General features: G+C 40.6%; 1 protein-coding gene across 1 annotated transcript; it reads left to right on the forward strand.

Annotated features, from left to right (window-relative positions):
* The first annotated feature begins 269 nt into the window (after nucleotides 1-269).
* MYOZ2 (myozenin 2) lies at nucleotides 270-22,473 on the forward strand. Its single transcript, XM_083457601.1, has 6 exons — nucleotides 270-433; nucleotides 1,203-1,304; nucleotides 8,259-8,428; nucleotides 12,888-13,017; nucleotides 15,759-15,942; nucleotides 22,053-22,473. Exons 2-6 carry the CDS (start codon nucleotides 1,229-1,231, stop codon nucleotides 22,285-22,287), a joined length of 795 nt encoding a protein of 264 aa, XP_083313727.1. The 5' UTR covers nucleotides 270-433; nucleotides 1,203-1,228; the 3' UTR covers nucleotides 22,288-22,473.

Consider the following 22,473-nt stretch of genomic DNA (forward strand, 5'->3'; position numbering starts at 1 on the left):
GTCTTTGCCATCCATATATTTAATTGACCGTATTTTAAAAATATCTTTCTTCTAAATTATAATGTGGAGATTATCATTCTCAAACGGGATGATGGAACAAGCTGTACAACTATGAAGAAGTGTTCTATCAAATATTTCAACAAGCTGTGGAAGAGATACACACACTGTTGTGGTGCGTGCGGCAGAATCCTTTCTGTTCTCTTCTTTCGCCAGGAAGATATGAGTGGCTGGAGTGTTTGCTTCTATAAATAGTTACTTTATGTCAGTTAGATGCCAATCTTTTTGGAGAGGGTCAGTCCCCAGTTTGTCTTGGTACAAGGCATCATGCAGACCCAAGAACAAGCATAGAAATCACTCGGGACCGGACAGGTCATCCCCATTCATCATAAACTTCACCCAAAGCATCAGGATCACTGTTCTCCAGAACAATAAGGTAAGTGTATTGTTTCCTGAAATAATCTGACATTGGTTGTCCTATGAGCTGGCCACTTCTAAACTTACGAACAGTAAATGGACAACATACAATTTCTTGCACTTGTTTTGCAATGCTTATTTCTCTAGATGGTTGCTGAATAACATGCGCTAGCTCAAAGATTTGACTATTTCATCAATTTTTGGAGGGTTTGTAAAAGATGTGGTGTTTCAGAGGCTGCAGGTAGGAAAATAACGCTGAAGTCATTCATGGATGGGTATATAACTATAAGTGGTACCTCAGGTTACATACGCTTCAGGTTACAGACTCTGTTAACCCAGAAATAGTACCTCGGGTTAAGAACTTTGCTTCAGGGTGAGAACAGAAATCATGCTCCGGCAGCAGGAGGCCCCATTAGCTAAAGTGGTGCTTCAGGTTAAGAACAGTTTCAGGTTAAGAACGGACCTCTGAAACAAATTAAGTACTTAACCCAAGGTACCACTGTATATACAATATGGAAGCTGAAGGAGGCTTGCCCATCCTTGTGAAGATAAGCAGGCATGCGAAGAGGTAAGAAGGCCCGTGTCACTGTGTCACATAGTTCGCTTTGTACATTCAAGAAACAGTTGACTCATTGGGGCTTCATATGCAGTGTTAGCACAACATGCATCCTTTCCTCTGTGTGCAAGAAACAGTTCCCGATAGCTGAAGTGAAAAACGCAGAATATTATTCAGCTCCTGAGGCCATTACTGAATAGCATCAAAATGTCTCTTTCCCTTCTCCTTCTAGTAAGAAAATCGCACCGGACTATTACAATGCTCTCACATTCTGACATGGTCAAAGAGAGGAGGCAGCAAGCATCCGCCATCATGAAAGAAATCCAGAGAAATGGTATAGCGTTAAATCCCTGTTATGACTGTATGTCCCTTGTCACTCTCTAACCTTTCTTTTTAATCTTATAGCATTAACTTTCTTACAGCTTTGCCTCTGGGTGTGCTGCCATAAATAATCTCATGGGGCTATCATGCTGCCTATGGTAACTAATCCTTTTGTAGTTGCCTCTTTTCATTTGAAAGCTATTTTCAGATGAACAACTGTTGTGGAGGAATGAAGTAATCTAACAGCTGATGTACATTCTGCCTGGGATTGACTTTCGGAATATTATTTGGGGAGGGGGGTTAATATGTCTGGATTCCCTATTACAGAACTATTCACGCAGGGAAGATGTATCTCTCCTCAGTTTTAGAGCTGTCTTTTGTATTTTCAAAAATTGCAACAAAAAACCCCCCACAAGGATATTTGTAATATACGCTGTGTTTCAATTTCCGCCTCCACCCACTCAAAGCTGTCTGTAGTCTTATCCAACCATTCAAGGCGCAGTTCCCAACTAATCTCTGTTAAGAAATGTTTTGCATTAGGGTTTTTTTGCCATCTTTGGAGGAGACTTCTGACAGGCTTGTTTGACTGATCTACATTTCCACAAGAAGCAGTAGGAAATATGGCTTACTATAGAGATGACCAAACCAGTGGAACTAAGCAGCCTTCACCTGAAGACCACTACTGAGGATAGGCCCCCAGATCATATCACCCTCTTCTCTTCACCAACCCCAAATGCTGAATCTCACATCTAAACACCCAAACATTCTTCAGTCAGTTTATGCACACATATTCACTCACATGCAAAACCAGGCTCTTCTTATCTAGTGGCTAGATAAGATTTTCCCCTGCCTCTTCCAGAAATGTCACTTGTCTGTCATTTTGTTGGATGGGTTTGCTGTCTGACGTTTCTCTATTAGAAACCAGGGCATATACACCCATAGCTCTATGGCTCCCAGTTCTTCTAGTACACCCTGATTTATTTTATTGTTGTTGTTGTTGTTGTTTGAAATGTCACTATTAGTTTTTTGGAGTAAGATGATGTGTGATTGTAAACTTTAATAATCACATGTCAGCTAAATGTGAAAAAAGTGTTTCCTGAAATGGTCAAGAATGCTGCATTTTGAAGTTAATATTACAAAAATCTGCTTGACTAGGCATTCCCCCACTGGCTTGTTTGTGATATCATAAGCCCTGTTAGAGACCAGGAGAAAATCCAGTGACCTGCCTTTTCAGGAGACTCAGCCAAGGCCTGTTTCTATCTCAAGGGCTGGTCTGTTTTCACATTGTTCCTTCCCTCATACCAGTGTAAGCTGGCAGGGAGATGGATTTTGCAAAAGTTTTCCAGAGACTTCAAGTGTTCTGTGGTTAATTTATTTCCTGGTTTCATCGTATGTTAGGGCAGTGCCATATGGCCCCATTTCTGGATGTATTTCCATTCAGCCCAGATAGGATATGCACAAGGGAAAGTGGTCATTTGAATACCATATGCTCAGATCCTCGCTTGCACTGTCTGTGGACTGGAAACAGAACCTAAAACTAGTAATGACATGAATCCAGAAATTGTAAAACACAGCTCTGAAGTTCCCTTGAATCTGCAAACTGAAGGCAGATAGACACATACTTCATAGAGACTCCCATTGCATAATTTTTCTCCCTCATACTAGGGCTGCCACCATTTAACCTGGCATCCTATGGACATAGCTGTCAACTTTTCCCTTTTCTTGTGAGGAATCCTATTCAGAATATGGGAATTTCCCTTTAAAAGGGGGGAAAGTTGACAGCTATGCCTATGGACAGTCGGCCATTTCATGCATCCATGGATCAAAACAATTAGGCCATCAAGGGGTTTGCTGTGACCACAGCAAAAGCATGTGCAGCTAGTTACACGGTGTTAATTATTTTAATTATTAAATACTAAACTTGAAAAGGGATCATAGTGCCTAAGAGTTATTACAGCCCCTTATTAGCTCAGATAGGAATTTTATTTTCAGAAAGGGTATGACAACACATCTATTTCTACATGGGGTGGGGAAATATTCTTATTCATTCTCTCGCTTTTAAAGCGTTGTTGCTCTCTGGTGCTGCAAAACACATAGGTCCAAATTCAAAAGCTTCCCTTTCTCTAGTGGAAGGAGTCATCAGTGAAAGGAAGCGATCCAAGCCATAATTTTGTAATGAAAGGCAGAACACATTGAAGTTTCTTCAGATCACATAATCATAGAATTGTAGGGCTGGAAGGGAATATGAGAGTCACCTAGTCCAAACCTCTGCAATGTAGGAACTTTTTTGCCCAACATGGGGGCCTAAACCCACAACTTTGAGATTCAGAGCCTCATGCTCTACTGACTGAGCTATAATTCAACCATAAATACCCTAGTTCTGTCCCTTTAATCTGATGAGCAGATATAATAATAATAATAATAATAATAATAATAATAATGGTGGAAATTTGGTTTTATTATTTAATAATGGAGAAAACATGATTTTTAAAAAAATAATAGGGAAAATGACATCTTAAACATTTTTAATGTGAAACTTTCTTTTTTTAATTAAGTAATTTCACCAATCAAATCACCCTGTCCAATGTGTTTCAGTAAGTCCATGTGTTGTGTTTAGGAGCCAGATGTAAAATATTATAATAAGCCCAGAAAGCCACATTTTCTGGTATCTGTTGACTGGCTTTTTCCTTTATATTATATTATTTCCTTTTTATTGTATTATTTCCTTTATCATTTTGTTTCACATAGGAAGTGCTGTAATCTCTCCAGAGAAAGATAAATTCATGCCCTCTCTGGAAGAATCTGCATATCTTTCCCCCATCATACAAATTTGTGTTCATAAACAACATCAACATAGTGTGACGTTTATGGCAGTGTAAACTGCATTAGACCAGAAGAATTGCTTAATTAACTGTACAATTCTGTATAAGTCTACTCAGAAATGAGCCTGTTTGAGTTCAAAAGGACTTTCCTGGGAGTAGGGATGGGGAAGAAATTTGATGCAGTTTGCTTTTAAAGATGAACTTCCTTAATTTACACCTTCCAGAACAATATGGGAACCGCAACACAACTAACCTTCAAAATCTTCAATTCTCTGAATTTTGTAATGCAATTCCCCAGCCAAGTAATGTGTAAAATAAAAATAAAAATGCATATACTAGGGTAAAGTGTGCATTAAAATGTGTACAATAGTAAAAAGAAAATGCATTACTGTATATAAATGCAAAAATTAAAACATTAAGGAAAATTGCACACAAAAATGTGTATCTTAGAATAAATTCAAAATAAAATGCTGATAAATTTCCATGACGACATAACATCCCTGCCCCCCCCCCCACCCACAAAATGTTGTGGAAATGTAGAGGGCTGAAGTTTCTATTGGAAAAATTAGAAATGTAGAGAAACGAAAATGGACAAATCCACCTATTCTTACCTGGGAGTAAGTCACAGGTATGTGTGCCTAGAACTGCCAATTAAATTGAACAAGTCCATTGATTTGACTGGGTCTACTGCTCCATGGCTGACAGAAGTCGGTAGGAATCCTTGTATTTTGGGTTTCCATGTGAATTTCCTATATGAGATTGGCTTCCCCTTGTCTCCACCTTTTCTTTTCTTTTCTTCTCCTCATCCTCTTTGCACTTAGCTAACATCAGACAAGATCTATGCACAGCTTAATTGAAACAGACTGCAGAATTATGTTTTAATTGACAGAAGGCTCAAATTAATCTTACACTTAACATTTCTGGGAAGCTGCCTAGACACACAAAGTGGTTTAAATCCTCACTTGAAACATGAGATGACTAATGAAAGTTCTGGAGCAGAAAGGCCGAGAGAAGCATGTGTTTGAGGGATTAATCAAGTTCAAATATATAACGTTCACTAGCAAGCGATGTACAAGAGGTCAGTCTGCAAAAGCCAGCAAACCCTGTTTTATTAAGACAAGAGAAGTTGTGCAGTGCAATCTCAAGCATGTTTATTCCAGGGTACACCCCACAAAGTTCAGTAGGGGCTTTAATCTCTAGTAAGTGTGTTTAGGATTACAGCCTAAAGCAGTGAGTCCAGACCTAAACCAAAATGCCATTTAGAAATCTGAAAGTATTTTTGATTTTCGGTTGGAATAAGTTGATTATGGTACAGAAAGAGAATATTATCCAGAAGTATACATATCTCTCATAGGCACCATGGTTTAGCAGCTGGATTCTAATGTGCCAATGCTTTATTCGCTGTAATCTTATGCTATGATGTTACAAATAACCTTGGGGAATTTTGCTGTAGGATTTTATTCATTAGTTATTTTGATGGGGTAAATGTAAATTCTTATGCTTAAGGCTAGCGTAAGCACAGATTCTTAAAGAAAAACAAATATGCAACTGACTGCTACCAGTTCTTTTGAAATCTCTTGTCCTCAACCCTCTGCGCATCTACACGGAAGTAAATCCTACTGAGTTCAGTGGGATATTCTGTCAAATAAACACACAGGACTGCAGCATTTTTTAACAAATAAGATGGTTCAATTTAGTTTTCCAACTATAGTCAAGCTGTTTGAATGAATGCTTGGTTCTTATTCACAGAAATAATGCTTAGTGGCTTCAATCACCAACTCCAGCCCGGAAAGTCAGGGATTGCTGTTGAAGTAACAACACTTGCACATGCATTTTCCCAGTTCCATATGCCAGCTTATCACCCAGCTCTTTGTCAGTGGCAAGTAAGAATTTTCTCCAGGTGGCCAGGCAGGGAAATTTCTTTCTATGAGAAATCAGTCATTTGAGGAATGAGGGAGGACTGTGGATATGCCACAAATGACTTGTGTTGGTATGTATAGGCAGACAAGCTAGTAAAATGTTTTGTGAGCTACTGACTTCTCTGAACTTATTTCTAAATCTGTGATCAGCATTCTTAGCTCTTACAATACTGGTCAACTGTTAGGCAGTTAGGATGGGTAAGGAGATTGGCTCTGGTTCTGGTTTCACTTGCCTGAAAGCTGATCTGGGGATTGCTGTATTTTTCCATCCATAAGACGCTCCCATGTATAAGATTCCCCCTATTTTGGGGGACTCAGATTTAAGAAAATGGGGGGAAGATGTATCCATGTATGACACCCCATAATTTTTGACATTATTTTTTTTAGGGGGGGGGAACCTAGTCTTATACACGGAAAAATACAGTAACTGAGGGGAGAACTGTGTACACCACTTTAAGATCCTTGGAGGAAAAGGTGGGATATAAAGGCTATAAATAAATAAATCAGTCCATCTAGAGAGCAACATGTGCTGTATGGTCTGCAAGGGAAGCAAAAGTCACTCACTTGCACCCTGCATACAGAATGTAGTTAAATGTTGAGCTTTTGCACTGTTAGGCAGCAGAGACAATACATTACCCTTCATTGTTGTTTCAGCACTCTGAGAATTGCTCCCTGCAAGTTTCATAACACCACATTAATTAACACAGCTTATTAACATTCTTCATGCTACACAGGATGTCCTGCTGTTGTTTTTGAGGTCTGAACTTACCCAACTCAAAACACATTTTCTGAGTTTTTGTTCATCGCTATTTACATTTGAAAGAGGACTGCCAGACTAAAACCACACTTACTTTCTGGAAGATTCATTTTGAGTTTCTCCCACTTTCCTGTGGAAAATACCAACTGGCTGGCTGGCCAGGGAAAAACATTTGGGGATAATTCAAGATTCATGAGACAGAAATTTAAAAATAAAGAGGATTTGTCTGTGGAAAAATAGTATTTCCTCCTATAAAATAAAATGGCAGAGACCCTGGTCCCATAGTTTTATGTAGCTGAGAGATGGTACATAAAAGAGCTTTTCTCCGATAGAGCTCTGATTGCATTCTTTGACTGGGAGGTGGGAAAACTCAGTCCATATTTTCTAGATCTGGGGTCCCCAATATGGCACCAGTGGGTACCCTCAGAGACACCCCCTTGCAACCTGCCAAGGCCTCCCGGGTCTCCCATAACAGTGTAGAAACTGGATATCCCAGTTCAAGTATCATCCAGTCAAAGTTAAGTGCTTTGAGGACTCATATATATCAGTGGACACAATGTCAGCAGTGGACTGAGATATTCAGATAAACAAAAAATCCATTGAGTGCTCCTCATTGGCCACCCAAATGACTCCAGAAAACCCACAAGTCAATCCAATCCAAATCTTTATCATGGTGGGCATGAAGGCAATAACTCCCCACTCTAACTGTTGCTTTCTAGCAACTGGAACTCAGTGGGATCTATATTATTCTATAATAAGAGCTGTTTGACAGTGTAACAGACTTCCACGAGAAGTGGTGGACTCTCTTTCCTTGGTGGTTTTTAAGCAGAGGTTGGATGGCCACCTGTCATGTATTATTTAGTTGAAATACCTGCATTGGTTGGACTAGATGACCCTCAGGGTCCCTTCCCACACTACAATTCTATTATCCTGCCTCTGAACATGGAGATTCTATGGACCAATGCCCCACGAAGGTGTCCAGTTGCTAACAATGCACCACTGATAATACTTTTCTGGAGCTCAGAGACCACTGAGTGACTCAGTCCCTGCCATTTTCCCCTGATGGTTTGCATGTGTGGGCTGTGCATCCTAGCATCCCATGCATCCTATCAACATGAATCTTTGGTTTAATCTAGACTACATATGTTGGTTTCATAAATTTATGAAGTGAGAGCTGCTGTATGGAAGTAACAGCCTTTTCCCTCCCAAATCCCCAGTGGCTTTCTGTGGCAAGTGAAAACCCTTTGAAAACCCTGTGGCAAGTGAAAACCCTTTGAATCTCATGATGTCTACAGGCGAAAAAGTCTGCTGATGGTCTCTTGCTTAAGGGGTCACACCCAGCTTTGCTTTGCCTCTGTTGAACCCTCCCACTGAAATCAACAGAATTTACTAGAGCTTAACTTTAGCTGAATCATACCAATTACCTGGAAGAAGTTTTCTAAGAAATGTGTACTTATATTATTTTGCAGAATCACCTGGAATAGACCTTGGAAAAAAGGTCAGTATCCCCAGGGACATCATGTTGGAAGAGTTGTCATTGTTAAGTAACAGAGGAGCGCGGCTATTCAAGATGCGCCAACGAAGATCTGACAAATATACATATGAAAATCTTCACTTTTTATCCAGCAAGCCAAGAAATGTGAGTATTTTACACTCTATCACTTTTTTGTGCATGTCTGGCCTGCACAATTAGTGACTCATCAAAGTGAATAAATCAGCAGCAAGAACAAGAATCTCAAGGGGCTTAAAAAGGTCTGTCTGCCATTCATTCTGTTTAATAGATAGAAGTACTACAGTCCTGAATATTAGATGTAAAACAAGATACTGCTATCATAAGCCACTGCAGACAAGGGATAAAGCAATCTGATTTCAGCATGGAAGGACAGGATATGAGGTAGCAGAGAACAGTTAAGAGCCCAGAAACTCTGATAGCAAAGGGCAGAAGGAAGTAGACTAGAATAAAAGGTGAGAACGCTAAATCACAAATAAATAAATAAGCATATGCTGCCCTTGGTCCTTTGGGAAGAAGGAAGGGTATGAATTAAAATAATAAGAATAAGAATATATAAGCAAGGGCAAGAGATAGGAACCATACAGATAGGAAGAAATAGCAATGTATATGTCAAAAATATGACAATTTTTTATTATTGTTGAAAGGCTACCAAGCAAAAGCCTCATACAAAAAAATTAGATTGCAGACAGGTCCTGCACCCAGTTTGCAGTCCAAAAGGCAAGTAAGATTGGGAAGGAAGGGGTATAATAGGAAAGGAACTGGAACTGTAATGAGATAATGAGCAAACACTAGAGAAAACAACAAATATTCAGGTGTAGTTTAAAATGGAAAAAATAATGATGGAGGTGTTCTGACATCAGGAGGCAGGGCATTCCAGAGATAAGGAACAAAAAGAGGAAAGGGGTACAAATAAGAGATAAGATTTTGCGGTTGACAAGAAGCAAAGTACTACTAGGACATAAAGAATGAGGACTAGAGCTATGCAATCAGAAAGATAAGAAGCAGGAGTTTTGAGATATTTATAAACTACTAAAGGAAGATTAGATTGGGTCTTATAAGAAAATGGAAGAGCAGAAAGAAGAAGAGAAGAATGGGTAAACTTAGGGTACAAGACAAACTAAATGTGCTGTGGAACCTAAAATAGGAGGAAAGGAAAGTGACTGAAGATTGTTACCTTATGCCAGAGAGCATTATAATGATCAAATCTAGACAGTATAAGGGTATTAAACAGGGTCCGTGCAGTATCAATTGAAACAAAAAGTGAAACTGACATGCCGGTTTATCTGTCCAAAAGCCACAATCCCACAACACAACGGGTATTGCATTGTGAAAAGAACTTTAGAAAATGGAACAAAAGTGCTGATATCATAATGAGGGAAACAAGCACAATGTTTCCCCATGTCTGAATGCACCCTTAGACTTAGGGGGCTACAGAGGCAATCTAAGAACTGGAAAGGACACCATACCAGGACTCGAGAAGATGGGCTCAATCTTTTGCTGTCAGTTGAAATGCATTGACGTGGTGTAGCTTACAGTTCTCGTTGCCAGATATATGGGAAGCGATCATCACTCACAAGTGGCAAAGCACCAAGTTATTCAGGTCAGTTCAAACAAATGCCAGTAAAAACATCTCTGCATTCCAGAGAGACAAAGGGGTTGCTTTGCTGCCTTTTTTAGGTGGAAGCTATTTTAGAAAACTAGCTTAACACTCTGTGCATAAACCGCTGTATTTCCCCCCTTCAGTCCTTATTGTTTTACCTCCAAAACCCATATCATAACTACATGCACTAGCCTAGGGATTCTAAAGCTGGAATCCACAGTATACTTAAGCCACATCCATACCATACATTTAAAGCAGTACAAGTATTATGCCACTTTCAGTCACCATGGCTTCCCCACAAAGAAATGGGAGCTGTAGTTTGCTAAGGGTGCTGAGAGTTGTTACGATTTTTTTAATGGTTTCCTTTGCAGTAGATGCCTTGAAAGGGGCTGCACTAGATGACCCTCTAGGGCTATTCAGACCACATTTCTATGATGCTATGGTATATAAATATTTTTTTAAAAAAATTAAAATAGGACACTCCTGTTTCCCTCACAGAGCTACAGTTCCCATTGTGGTTTAACAATCAACTCTTCACAAACTACAGTTCCCAGATCCCTTTGAGGAAGCCATGACTGTTAAAGTGTTAAAGACAAAGGCTTTAAATGTATGGTACAGATGTTGCCCTGCTGGGTAACTAGGGGGTAAATTACATTAAAACACACTATTTTGAGTAAACATGGAAACAACTGCATTGTAAATCTTGTGCTATGTCAAGGCTCCTATGGGTGGACAAAGCGTGTTCTCACTAAGGGAGAGCACGTGTTGCGGCTGGGGCCAGACAAGCACCCTGTAATTGCCAGGCAGAATCGAAGGAAGGGGCCTGGCGTGGATTGGTTGTGTTGTTGCTGGGGCAATTTGTATGTTGCCACTTTGGGGGTGGGATCAGAGGATATTTAAGTAAGGCCCACAGCAAGTTGCTTTCTCTTTCGCTGTGGGCATCGGATCACCCGCCCGCCCTCCCTTGTTTGGGCTTGCACCTTGACCTTGCTATGCCTGTCATGGGGTCGTCCGCTTTGATGCAGGGGCCTGGTAGGAATTTTTCCATTTGGCTGATTAGTGTGTGCCATCTGGTTTTCGCCTACTGCGTAGCAAATCGTCACAACTTGTAAGGTTGTCGGTTAGGCATTGGTTTAAATTGGTTGGTGGAGGGGTATGGATTGGCTGTGCCTGCCCCTCCAGAGCTGCTGCTGCACAGGAATTCCATTAAAGGAATTCAGGGGCTTACCATCCTCTCGTCCAAACCCCTGGAATCGGGTTTGGGCCGCGTAAGCCCCTGGGAGCATGCGGGGAGAAGCTGAGGGTCTGTGTCGCAGCTCCAGTTATCCCTGATCTTGTTCCTCCACACTGGCTTTCGATGGAATCCGGGAGTCAGTGCTGTCCCCAAGGCGGGGGGGACAGATAGTCATAACCAATGCCTAAGCAACCACTCACAATTTGTATGTTGAATAAAGTTGTGGCCAAAATTATGCCAAAAACCTTAAGCAAAAATTATGTGTGATGTGTGAGTTATTGGGGTAGGGGTGTTTGGGGGACCTCAGCACGCAAAATCTGTTTGAATTTCTCAGTCGAGGACTCTTGTTTTAAAGCCTTGTTTGTATTTCTCTCTCCCCACCCCCCATACCTACAGAAAATTGTCCTCAAAGGCAGCCTATACTTACAAACCTTTTCATTTCAATGTCATGGCTAAAATAAGGTTCTGACTTTTTAGAGCGCTCTAATTCTATGTTAAAGAAACAATGATTAAGGCTTCGGATGCAGCCATGGAACTAATGACCCAGCAGAAAGAATGGCTCACTCCAGCCTGTCATTAATCTTTGTGAAGTGGCCTGCACTAAGGTTATTATTATGATTACAAATTGAGGTGTCATTGCGGGAATTCTTTATGGATACTGCTTAGGGATAAAGCCAATATTTAGGTGTCCAAGTGAGGTAAGCATGACCAAACACAAAGGAAGATAGAATTCCTTAACAGATGGGGAATTTCAGCTGCGTGGGGAGAGAGGGGAAGCTGCCAATCAAGCCAACAGGCAAATTCCATCTTGGAGGGATATTTCCATCCTAAATATTACAGCAGTTACTTATCCCCAATTTTCTTTCATCACTCAGAAACGTCATTTCTTCTATGTGTGAGTCCTACTTGGCGGAAACCATCAGAGCCCTCTCAATTGCTGGAGCTATTAGACAGCTTTGTGACTAGATGTTTTATTAAATTCAAGGCCTTCTTAGAGAACTCTCTGACATCACAAAGGTGTTGCAGGAAATGTGCTAATGCATCTCCCAACGTATTTTTTCTTTTGCTAAGACAAACAAGGAAGGGCAGTTTGGGTCAGGACTGCTGCACTTGGGGAGGAGGGGCCATTCTAGAATACTTCCCCCTCCAAAGTTAATAGCAACTTTGTGGGGTGGAGTGTGTGTGTGTATGAATCAGGGTCATGGTGTCAAGGAAGGAATCTTATAACCCCTCCCCCCCCCATTTTGTACCTGGATCCAAATTGAATCAGGGCACTTGAAGTAGTGAAGTTTCTGGAATAAGGTTTGTTTGTTTTGTTGGGGACAGTGAGTACATCATTTTAAAATTAGGGCACCATCTGACAGCCTTTGCTTCAGGAAAAAGGATATTTTAAGAGATAACTTGTTTCCCTAGAGCACAAGAGGCCTATCATTCCCAACTTGCCAGATACTTTCTATTCCAGCTTTAGAAAGCCAATTAATCTCTGTGGCATCTTCATCCCACAAGTCTAAAGCAAGAATAACACTTCAGCAGTTCAACAGGGTGCTTGTGAGTATGTGGTGCTCAGACAGCAGGATACGAAGGCCAAAAAAAAAAGTGGTCAGGAAAAAAGAAGATGCTTGAACAAAGCATTTAGTGTATCAGTTTGCCAGTTAAGAAACGCCAAGGAACCAGGACACTGTTTTCAGCAGTCCTTTGGCGTCTCTGTTATGAACCTGATAGCTGTGCTATTTCTTATCATTCAAATGCAGCGCAGCGAGGTCATACAGTGCATTCAGTTGGATGCTAACAGCATGGAGGCAGCTCAAGAGCATGCGCCAACAACACCTCCTAATACCCCTGATCCACGGAGTCCTCCGAACCCCGAAACCCTTGCCCCAGGTAAGCCACCGTGGAATATCCCAGCCAGACAAACCTCTTATTTTCCGGGCAAAGTAAAAACAATCAAAATTCTTCCATAGAGGAGACCTGCTGTGTGGTATCTTTAGTGGAAGCATAGATGAGTCACCTATGATCTCTGTGAGATGGCCAAGCCAAAAGGGACAAAAGTTACCACATGATAACTCTACCTTCACTGTTTTCCAACACATAAATCTGCCATTAAACTTGATGGCATATCAGCAGCACAAAATGAAGTAGTCCCATGTGAATCAAGGTTGATTTTTGCATGAGGGTCATTCTCCCCAACCCTTTCACTCATAGTCCAGAGTGCAAAATAAGTCATTTGTACATGCAATTCTTTTCAGCCCTTTTTATTGTATGATTTTAAATCACCTTGAAATTTACCTGAAAAGCAATTCATAAAATAAATGGCATTAAAATAAATCATGTTCCATGTTGCCATCATAATAGCAGCAGTTACTGGTTGAGGTTAGAATAGGATTTACCTCTATACAATCTACAGCACTTGTTATGGAAATATAAATGCCCTGGTACAAAAGTTCAAGCTTGAAGCAGGAGGTTTGGTTTATTCTTCTGCATTTATTGTGCTAAAACCTGTGAAGGCCCCAATTCAGTGAGATTATATCTTTGCATTACTATCTGTAGAATGTTGGCACAAAGTTCTTCGGCCTGGATCTACTAAATGTGTAGCTTCTTTATTTGAAACCAATCATAAATGAATAGATCTTATTAAAAAGGTCAGGGGAGGTCACACAAACAGAGTTATCTTATGCACAACAAAGCTCTGCAAATCTATCTGTCTATTTTGGTTGTTAGCGGATGCAGACTTGACCAATTATACAATATTTAGCGTGAAAGAATGTTTGAAAGAAAACCCTTATACAAGAGTAAATAGGAGGACAATTTGGCTCTCTTGTAGCAAGAACATTTTATACAGTAGCAAGGACACGTGCTTCCTTTATCTAGAGGCACTGAGCGACAAAGAAGTCTTTTCTTTGTCTGCCCTTTTCAAAACAAGAACAGAGAGATTTATTGGGGCATAATTTGTAAACTGATCACAGCCTTTTTGCCACTTGTGCGACTTCCGCATAATGGATTCAGCACCATATTTATGTATAGATTTATTTAATTAAGGCTGGAATCCTACACAAACTTCCCTAAAGTAAATTGTGCACACTGAAACTTACACACAAGAAAGCACACATAAGAATCTGCTGTTATGATGTGTACATTGTACCAATTACATGCCCTCTTGGAAGCTTAATGTTAACTGGCCAAACACATGCTTAAATAGCTGGAGGCTACATGTCATCATAAACGTTTTGAAAATTTGATCGGCTCGTGTTGAAATGGGCTTTCCTCTCTCTTACAGATGTGTGCATACCTTGCAAGGATGTGTAGATAAAAAGGAGTCAGTGCATATTTTTTTTTTAAAAAAAATGTTGTCTTGGCTTCCCTCCCTAGTTGTCTTTACTTATAGAATCTTAGAGCTGGAAGGGACCCAAGGGACATCTAGTCCAACCCCCCACCACTATGAAGGAATATCGGCTACTCATCACATACTGCACACTTATTTTCTTTTGAATCCCACAATGATTTCCTCTCTCTCTCCATTTCTTTCCCTATGCTTCAGGCAGGCTGTTTGTCTTTTAAATTTTATTTTTCAAATATCTTCCAAGTTGATATGATTAGACATTTGTTTCGCACCTTATTATTATTTTAAAACCCTCAATAAGTTGTTTTTTAAAAAAAACTTTAAAAACTGCTCTGGGACGTGAAGAGCCAGTGGCTTCATGACATCACAGGAGCCAGCCAATCAGCTTTGTGCATACTGTAGTTGGTTTCTGCTGGAAACTAGCCAAACCTGCTTCTCCTGGTCTGGATCTTACAGGGCAGATTTTATATCTGAGCAATGTGATCTGAATGTGGTTCCACAACAGTTTGGCCACACTAGTTGCATGTGTCTGTACATACACTTATTTATTTCCTTATGTAAATATCTGTAAGCCACATGTCCCTAACAAGTCCACCCAAAGTGGAGAACAAAATACAACCATAAAAATACAAACATATTATAATAAAAACTTTTTAAATTCCAGAAGCTACACCAACCAACAGTACAATAAAATATAATCCAGTCTTTTCCAGAGCTGCAGCAATAAAACAACAGCATGGCCCATAAAACACATCAATTAAAAGCCATTTGAAACAGGTGGGCTTTTTAAAGCCTTTAAAATAACTTAAACTGATTACTTGATGTGTTTTGTAGTTTGCTTTGCCCCTGTGTGTTACTAAGTGACATCACTGCAGGTAAATCTCCAGATTTTACAGTGTATTTTGAATATGTGTTAAATATGTCAGTGTTATAAAAAAAACTGTTTGAGCACATGAGACGAGAGTTTTCCACTCAAAGTCTTCTACCTTTCTCTCCATCACCCAAGATATATTTGTCTAATACTGCCACAGCTGAAATTCTATTAAATTCTTAGACTTTTCTTGCCAGAGTTAATCCATTGTTTACAACAGAATTTAGGAGAGTAGCATTGAGGATTGTGGCTGAAACAACAATCTTAATCAAATGATCTTTAAGTGACAATTAATGTAGAACGTCTTAAGCGGTGCCTAGGGGACATGGTGAGAATGAGTTGGAATGTTGCGTGAGACAGTTGGGAGGTTGCTACTGCAAAATCCAAACACTGTGTATAATTTTCCTCTCGAAGGTTATTCTGGACCATTGAAGACAATTCCTCCTGAGAGGTTCAACACTACATCTGTGCCAAAGTACTATCAATCACCTTGGATTGAAGCCATCAGCAACGACCCAGAGCTGTTGGAGGCCTTATACCCCAAACTGTTTAAGCCTGAAGCAAAGCCCGAGCTGCCTGACTTTAAGAGCTTTAACAGGTAATTTTGACCAATAAATAAATAAACAAACGCCAAGTTTTTAAGAGATGGATTTGTGTGGAAGCTGTGGCATGGAGCCTAAGACAAAAGAATGGAAGAAAGTTTGCAGAAAGAAAGTTTGCCTCCCCCTCACACTGCACCCCATCACACATAGTTCACCCTTTGATCCAGGATTGCACTAAATTCAGGAACTAACACGTATGTGTACATCATCAGCCTTAGAATAAACAGAATAGGCTGTATCGCACGCTGAGATTCCCCGACACTAGAGGTGCCACAACCACCATTTTGTCCCTTGGGGAATCTGAGAGCTCACAACATCACTAGATAATCTTTAGTCAACAAGAAGCTGAATTTCTGTGCTTGTTTATGCCTTTTTTTAAAAAAACCCACATTTTCAGACTTTTTAAAACTAGCAAAAAGCTGGTGAAATTCTTGTGAAAATAAAATCTAGGTACAGTATTGCATACAAAGAGCCGAGTGTGCTAACAGCAAGAGATAAACAGAGAAAGAAAATGTTTACATTTCAAATGGTGTCCTTTGGCTTAGCAGAAGCTCTAGACGTGTTGACATTGACTGGAAGTATTTTGGGAACATTTTTACAAAACACCCAGGCTGTGGCGCATGCTTATTCAAACTTGATACAGTAATTTCATTTATTGAAACAGTGCGTGTGGTGTGTGTTTTTTTCTTCTTTAATGAATAGCTTGCATTTAATTCCAAGTGACTAACACAACACAAAAAATCCTTTCAGAAAGCCAAAAGGTAGCAGTCCATTGCTACAGAAAACAGGAAGCAGCCACTGCATGCCTTTAGCAGCTGGTCAAGACTAGTATTTCCATTCTGCAGAATCAAAGGAAGCAAATGTCTCAAAGTAAGGAGTGAGGTGGCTGGCAACTGGAGCCCTACCACACTGTACCTGGCATAGAGATAACCACAATCTGGTCCGCCTTTATCAACAGGGAGCCTCTGATTCCTCCTGCAGCTGCCACCAATGTCTCTCATAGACTGCCAAGATCCACCCTCATTCAGAAGGCTATGCAGTGGGGGGGAAACACATGGGCAGCGTAAAGTTGGGTAGCTGTTTCTTGCCACCTTGGAGCCACGCAGTAGGATGAGGAAGGGGGAGAGGAAGATGCCATATATGGCAAAACCTGGTACTGGCTGTTGTTCCTGAGGATATGGTCTCTTCATAAACTGATGCAACAGATGCTGATGGAAGTGATCTCATAATTGCATAAGCCACAAATCAAGACAAAGGCCCCATTCAGATGTAACAAAACGATACGGCTTGTTGTTGTTACAAGACCAGGCTGGGGGTGAACCTTGAGCTCACGTACCCCCCTTCCCCACACAAACAAAGAAGCGCAGTGGGGAGCAAGCAAGCCTGAGGCTTACCCTGACACACTCTCACAAGAACAAACCATGGTTTGCTGCAGCTGAGTGTCCTGTGACACTTAAAGGCAAAGGGCACAGTACAGCTAATGTTGAACGTGCCAGTCTATCTCCCATAGGGTCTAAGCTGGAGTGAAAACTGTGTAACTGTGTTGTGCTGTAAGGCTGCCAAGCTGACCACAGGTGGCCTCATTGAAGCCACTAAGATTTACCACATTGGCCTGAATGTAAGCCACACTCCCCCCCCCCCCAATTCCAACTGTGAAAAGTTAAAGTGCAGCTTATATTCGTGACCTTACAGTATGCAGCCAGGAACGCGGGGCAAACAGTGACAGGAGCACGGCAAAGTAGCGCCCACCCCACATGTAGTCCCCTGTCCTCTCCCCCAAGGCCAGGAAGGGAGAGCGCGAGGAAGGGGAAAGGCCTCCAGCAACACCATGGCTCCCCCCCCCCCCGCCAGCATGCAGTTTGGAGCAGCAAGGATTGAAGCGGCTTATATTGGGGTCTTTTTTCTCCCTCCCTCCAATTTTAAAGGTGCTGCTTATGTTCAGGTGCAGCTTATATTCAGGCCAATACGGTAATAAGCCTAGTTGTTCTCAAGACCCCAACTCCTCTGATATTATTTTACTGATAACCTGAGTCTTTCTGTGCAAGAGCCTACTTTGAAATCATGGAAATGGTGGGAGTAAAGAAACCCAGCAAGGCATTCAGAGCAAATTTGGGGCAAGGGGGGGAACACACCAAACATACAGTTAAGACAGCTCAGCTGAAATTGTGAGAAACTGAAAGCAATGATTGGGGTTGGGTGAGAACAGGGCAAGTACTTTAAACAAAAGCAAAAACCCACAACTCCTCGCATATATTTCTTTCTGTCGGATTTCTACTTGGCTGCATATAAGAGTCCAACAACCAAATGCCTATTTTTAGGCTCTATACTCTCTAGTCATTATAAGTAATTAATTTGATTACTGTTTCGGGGAAAACGCAGAAAATAACGTCACATTCAAGAGACTCCACTGATATAATAGTGACACCACTCTTTCAGTGAGTCAGGCCCTTCTGCTGGCGTTGTGTCACTGCAGGAAGAAATATTTCCAGGAATTGTAATTCTGGGTTTTTCACATCAGACACAGACTCATTCCTGATCATCGAACTGTGAAGGCCAACTCCCACTTCTGAACCTGTTAAAAAAACAAAAGCTTTGCACCAGGAAAGCAATGTGTGTTTCTAATCAGCTGCTATTATTGACTTTAATAGAATGGGCTCAGATAAAAAGACTGAATTCAGCTGCAACATCCCCTCAGTTATCAGGCACTACCATATTGGTGTTGTGTTCACATCCGGCTGTGACAATTCATAACAAACCTGGAATAGATTCAGAAGACAGCTAAAAGGATCCAAGAGACCTAGAAGGAAAATGTTATTTATTATTACTTCATTTATTTATTTTTGAAAAAATGTATGAGTCACAGTCTCTGCCACAATAGGACCCAAACCAATGCACAGCACTTCAAACAACAAAAGCCATAAAAGGCAGCATAAAACACACTAAAACTATAAAGCAGTCAAAACACACAAAGCAGTTGCTGAAATAAGGTCAAGATGATCTAAACCCGATAAGCAGCATCAGCAGAAAAAAGTAAATAAACTATGTGATCCTAACTGTTTGTTTAGAAATGTCTTACTGAATTCAATGGGACTTCCACTTAGTTATGTATAGGATTGCAGACCAAGCAACTCAAAGGCCTGGAAACAACTTTCAAAACAAAACAAAACAAGAAGTGAGAAGATTATTCACTTGGTAGCAAAAAGAAATAAAAATTCAAGTGGATATTTGTGGGACAAGTTTTCCAGCATACGGACACTGAATTTGACCCATCCTCTCTGAGACAGAAACAAGATGTTACATTAATGATGAGAATACAATTAGTACACACCTTTGTTACATCAGCAGTAATTTTGGCAGAGCTTGATCTCCTCAGAACTGTCTGGAATGTGGCGGGCAAGTTCAGCGCTCTCTGTGCTATGGTTCTGACAAAAGTTACTTTTCTGATATTTGTATGTCAAGGGAAACCCCCACTGGTGCCAGTGGGAGCTTCCCTTGAAATCCAAACAGCAGCATCAGAGACAAGATGTTGAGACTGTGTCAGGGAAAGAAAAGGGTTAAACTCTTCATCCCCATGGACTGAAGGCTGCCCACCTGTCTCAACTGCTGCTATTTACATAACAACAAAAATACTTGTTAGTGACATTCACACAATTAATAGATGCCTAGTTTGGCTCAGACAGAGGGAACAGGCATCATGTTGGCCATTATTATTAATTATTATTATTATTATTATTATTACTTCTACTACCCTCCCTTTTCCCTAATAGGAAACCTGTGTTATCCTTTACTTAAGGCACCTCAAAACTCTCTTGACTCATTGTTTTTAATTATGCAATGAATTGGGGAGGAAATTTCCTCCACCTTTATTATCATTTTTTCCAAGAAGGAAAACTATTCAAAAGAAGAACCCTTGGTGAGAAGTGAGGCACCACAGAAAGCCTGGATGTAACAAGAAGCAGGCTTGACCGGTTATGCCTCCCTCCCTTGTCAGTGAAGCAAAGTTCCCCTCCTGAAATGGATTGTTTTCAAAGCACTAAGAAGGAATCCAGTCCATCTGGAAGTTGTTCTGTGTTACTGCACTGAATGCAGCAGCCCAACTCCTCAAGCCTCAAAACCATCTCCTGCAGGTTGCCATGTACTACATATGTGCCACAAGCTTTTAAGCCACTGATTCCACAATAGTAATTTATCCAAATCTGCATCCTTTTCTTCTACTGCAATGCAAAGTTGCTTTCCCCACACTGATTGCTTGGTAGCCATTGTTTTTTGCAAGAACTGCTAGACATTGTTGTTGACCGTACCAAGAAGGGAAAAATGATGGGGGGGGGGAGAGAGAGAGAGCAGAAATAAGGTACAAGAAATATAGTGGTGTTGAGGAAGGGCCTGTAGCTCATTGGTAGAGCATGTGCTTTGCATGTGAAAGGTTCCAGCTTCAATCTCTAGCATCTCTACGCAAGGGTGGGAGAGATCCCTATCTGAAATCTTGGAGACCCGCTGCCAGTCATTGTAGATATTGCTGAGCTAAATGGATCCATGATCTAATCCAGTATCAGCCAGCTTCCCACGTTTCTATTAGAAGAAAAAAGTTAAAACTGGATACCACCTCCTTCAAATGTTTTATCAGTTCACAAAGACCAACACTGGGGCTCTCTGGGCTAGATTTGAAACACAAGAACTGAACTGCATTTCATGAAACACACAACAATGGTTGTGTTCTAACCTTCAATTATATGTGATTAATCATTCCTGGTTGTTGGGTAACTGCATTGCATATGTATGGTCACCTGCTTTCGCAAGTCACAAAACTGGGAAATGAACCTAAGCTCAGGCTAATTTTTGCTGTGTAAAAGACCTGCACTTCTCTATTACAATCAACAAGCTTTATTATGCTGGGTTTTGATTGTATACAATGAGTCAGATTCAAATTACATGTTTTGCTTTCATAAAATGTAGGGCATTACAACTCCTTGACATCATCCAAATGATTGCTTCAGAAGATTTACTCTTGAACTTTAACTAATTAATTACTTTGCTCTTCTTTATGTTGATCCCTATCCAGAAAACGTGTATTCTGAACATTTTATCTAGTTGTAACACATTTTGTTTTTAAGAAAGTACTTCTTTTAAAATATTAGAAAGCTATTTCCTGACCTTTCAGAAATCTGCCTGTAATATCCAAGACTGAAGGTTATGAGGAGCCAGACAGCTCATGTGTATATTTTTGGCAATGTCATTAGGAAACAATGACAATATGTTATGAAATAGAACTTACATATGAAGCTATCTTAAAATGAGTCAAAGCATTGCTCCATCTAGACTAGGACTGTCGTCTCTGACCATTTCTAGTAAGAGATTACAGTGGTACCTCAGGTTACATATGCTTCAGGTTACAGACTCCGCTAACCCAGAAATAGTACCTTGGGTTAAGAACTTTGCTTCAGGATGAGAACAGAAATCGTGCTCTGGCGGCATGGCAGCAGCGGGAGGCCCCATTAGCTAAAGTGGTGTTTCAGGTTAAGAACAGTTTCAAGTTAAGAACGGACCTCCAGAACGAATGACGTACTTAACCCAAAGTACCACTGTAGTTACACACACCTTTGCACCAATGAGTTTCAACTACAGTATTAACTTCTCTAAAGCAATTCAGCTGAATTGTTCAAAGTAAGGTACCATGCTTATTTCCATTCAAGTCATCATTATTAGAGACAATGGAATAGTAAATCCCTTACATCTACAGTTCCTGCAGTGGTTTATTGTCTGATATACACTGAACTCTTGCTGTCTTCTCTCAATGAAGTGGTTTGTTCCAGTGTTGCTAGACTTGATGAGATATCTGCATCACCTTGGTCAGCTCACTCCTTCTACCACAGTTCCACCCCAGGTGTAAAATGGGGATGCTAGTGCCCTACTTCAAAAGGTTGCCATGAGGATTAGTGAGATAACAGCTACCTACCTACTAAAAAGTACTACAGAGGAAACCAGTAACAAGTGCTTCAAAAGAAAAACCATATGAATGTTCTGAAATACCCCTTTTAATTGTAGGTTCAAAGCAGAGTGAGTATATGTTTTGATTCACCTTTCCTTTGCTCTTGTCCCCGTCGTCCAGAGTTGCCACTCCTTTTGGTGGTTTTGAGAGAGCATCGAAACTGGTTAAGTTCAAGGTACCAGATTTCAACTTCCTCCTGCTAAATGATCCACGGTTTATGGTCCTTGCCAATCCTCTTTCTACCAGGCGGTCTTTCAACAGGACTCCTAAAGGATGGACCTCTGAGAATATTCCCATAATGATAACTATACACCCTACAGAGGTAAATGGCGTTCCAGAAACGGATGATCTGTGAGGAGAGAGTGGAGCACTCCACACACATCAGAATCAGTCTGGTGATATTCTGATCTTTCAACATGTGCTACATCATTTTCTTATGCAGATAAAATGTAATAACATCTGATGCTGTTAACAGTTTCTAAAGTTTAGTTTGTTCTACTAACACAAATAAAATAACTTGGCCATTACCTTTGAAAAACTA

The sequence above is a fragment of the Podarcis tiliguerta genome (assembly GCF_965153285.1).
Source record: "Podarcis tiliguerta genome assembly, chromosome: 9".
NCBI lineage: Eukaryota > Metazoa > Chordata > Lepidosauria > Squamata > Lacertidae > Podarcis > Podarcis tiliguerta.

Bases quoted from the DNA above. Each gene is read 5' to 3' on its own strand.
- MYOZ2 (XM_083457601.1), top strand. From the start codon at position 1,229: ATGCTCTCACATTCTGACATGGTCAAAGAGAGGAGGCAGCAAGCATCC. The intron at 1,305-8,258 runs GTATAGCGTTAA...ATTATTTTGCAG, and splicing joins GAAAGAAATCCAGAGAAATG to AATCACCTGGAATAGACCTT. The intron at 8,429-12,887 runs GTGAGTATTTTA...ATTCAAATGCAG, and splicing joins TATCCAGCAAGCCAAGAAAT to CGCAGCGAGGTCATACAGTG.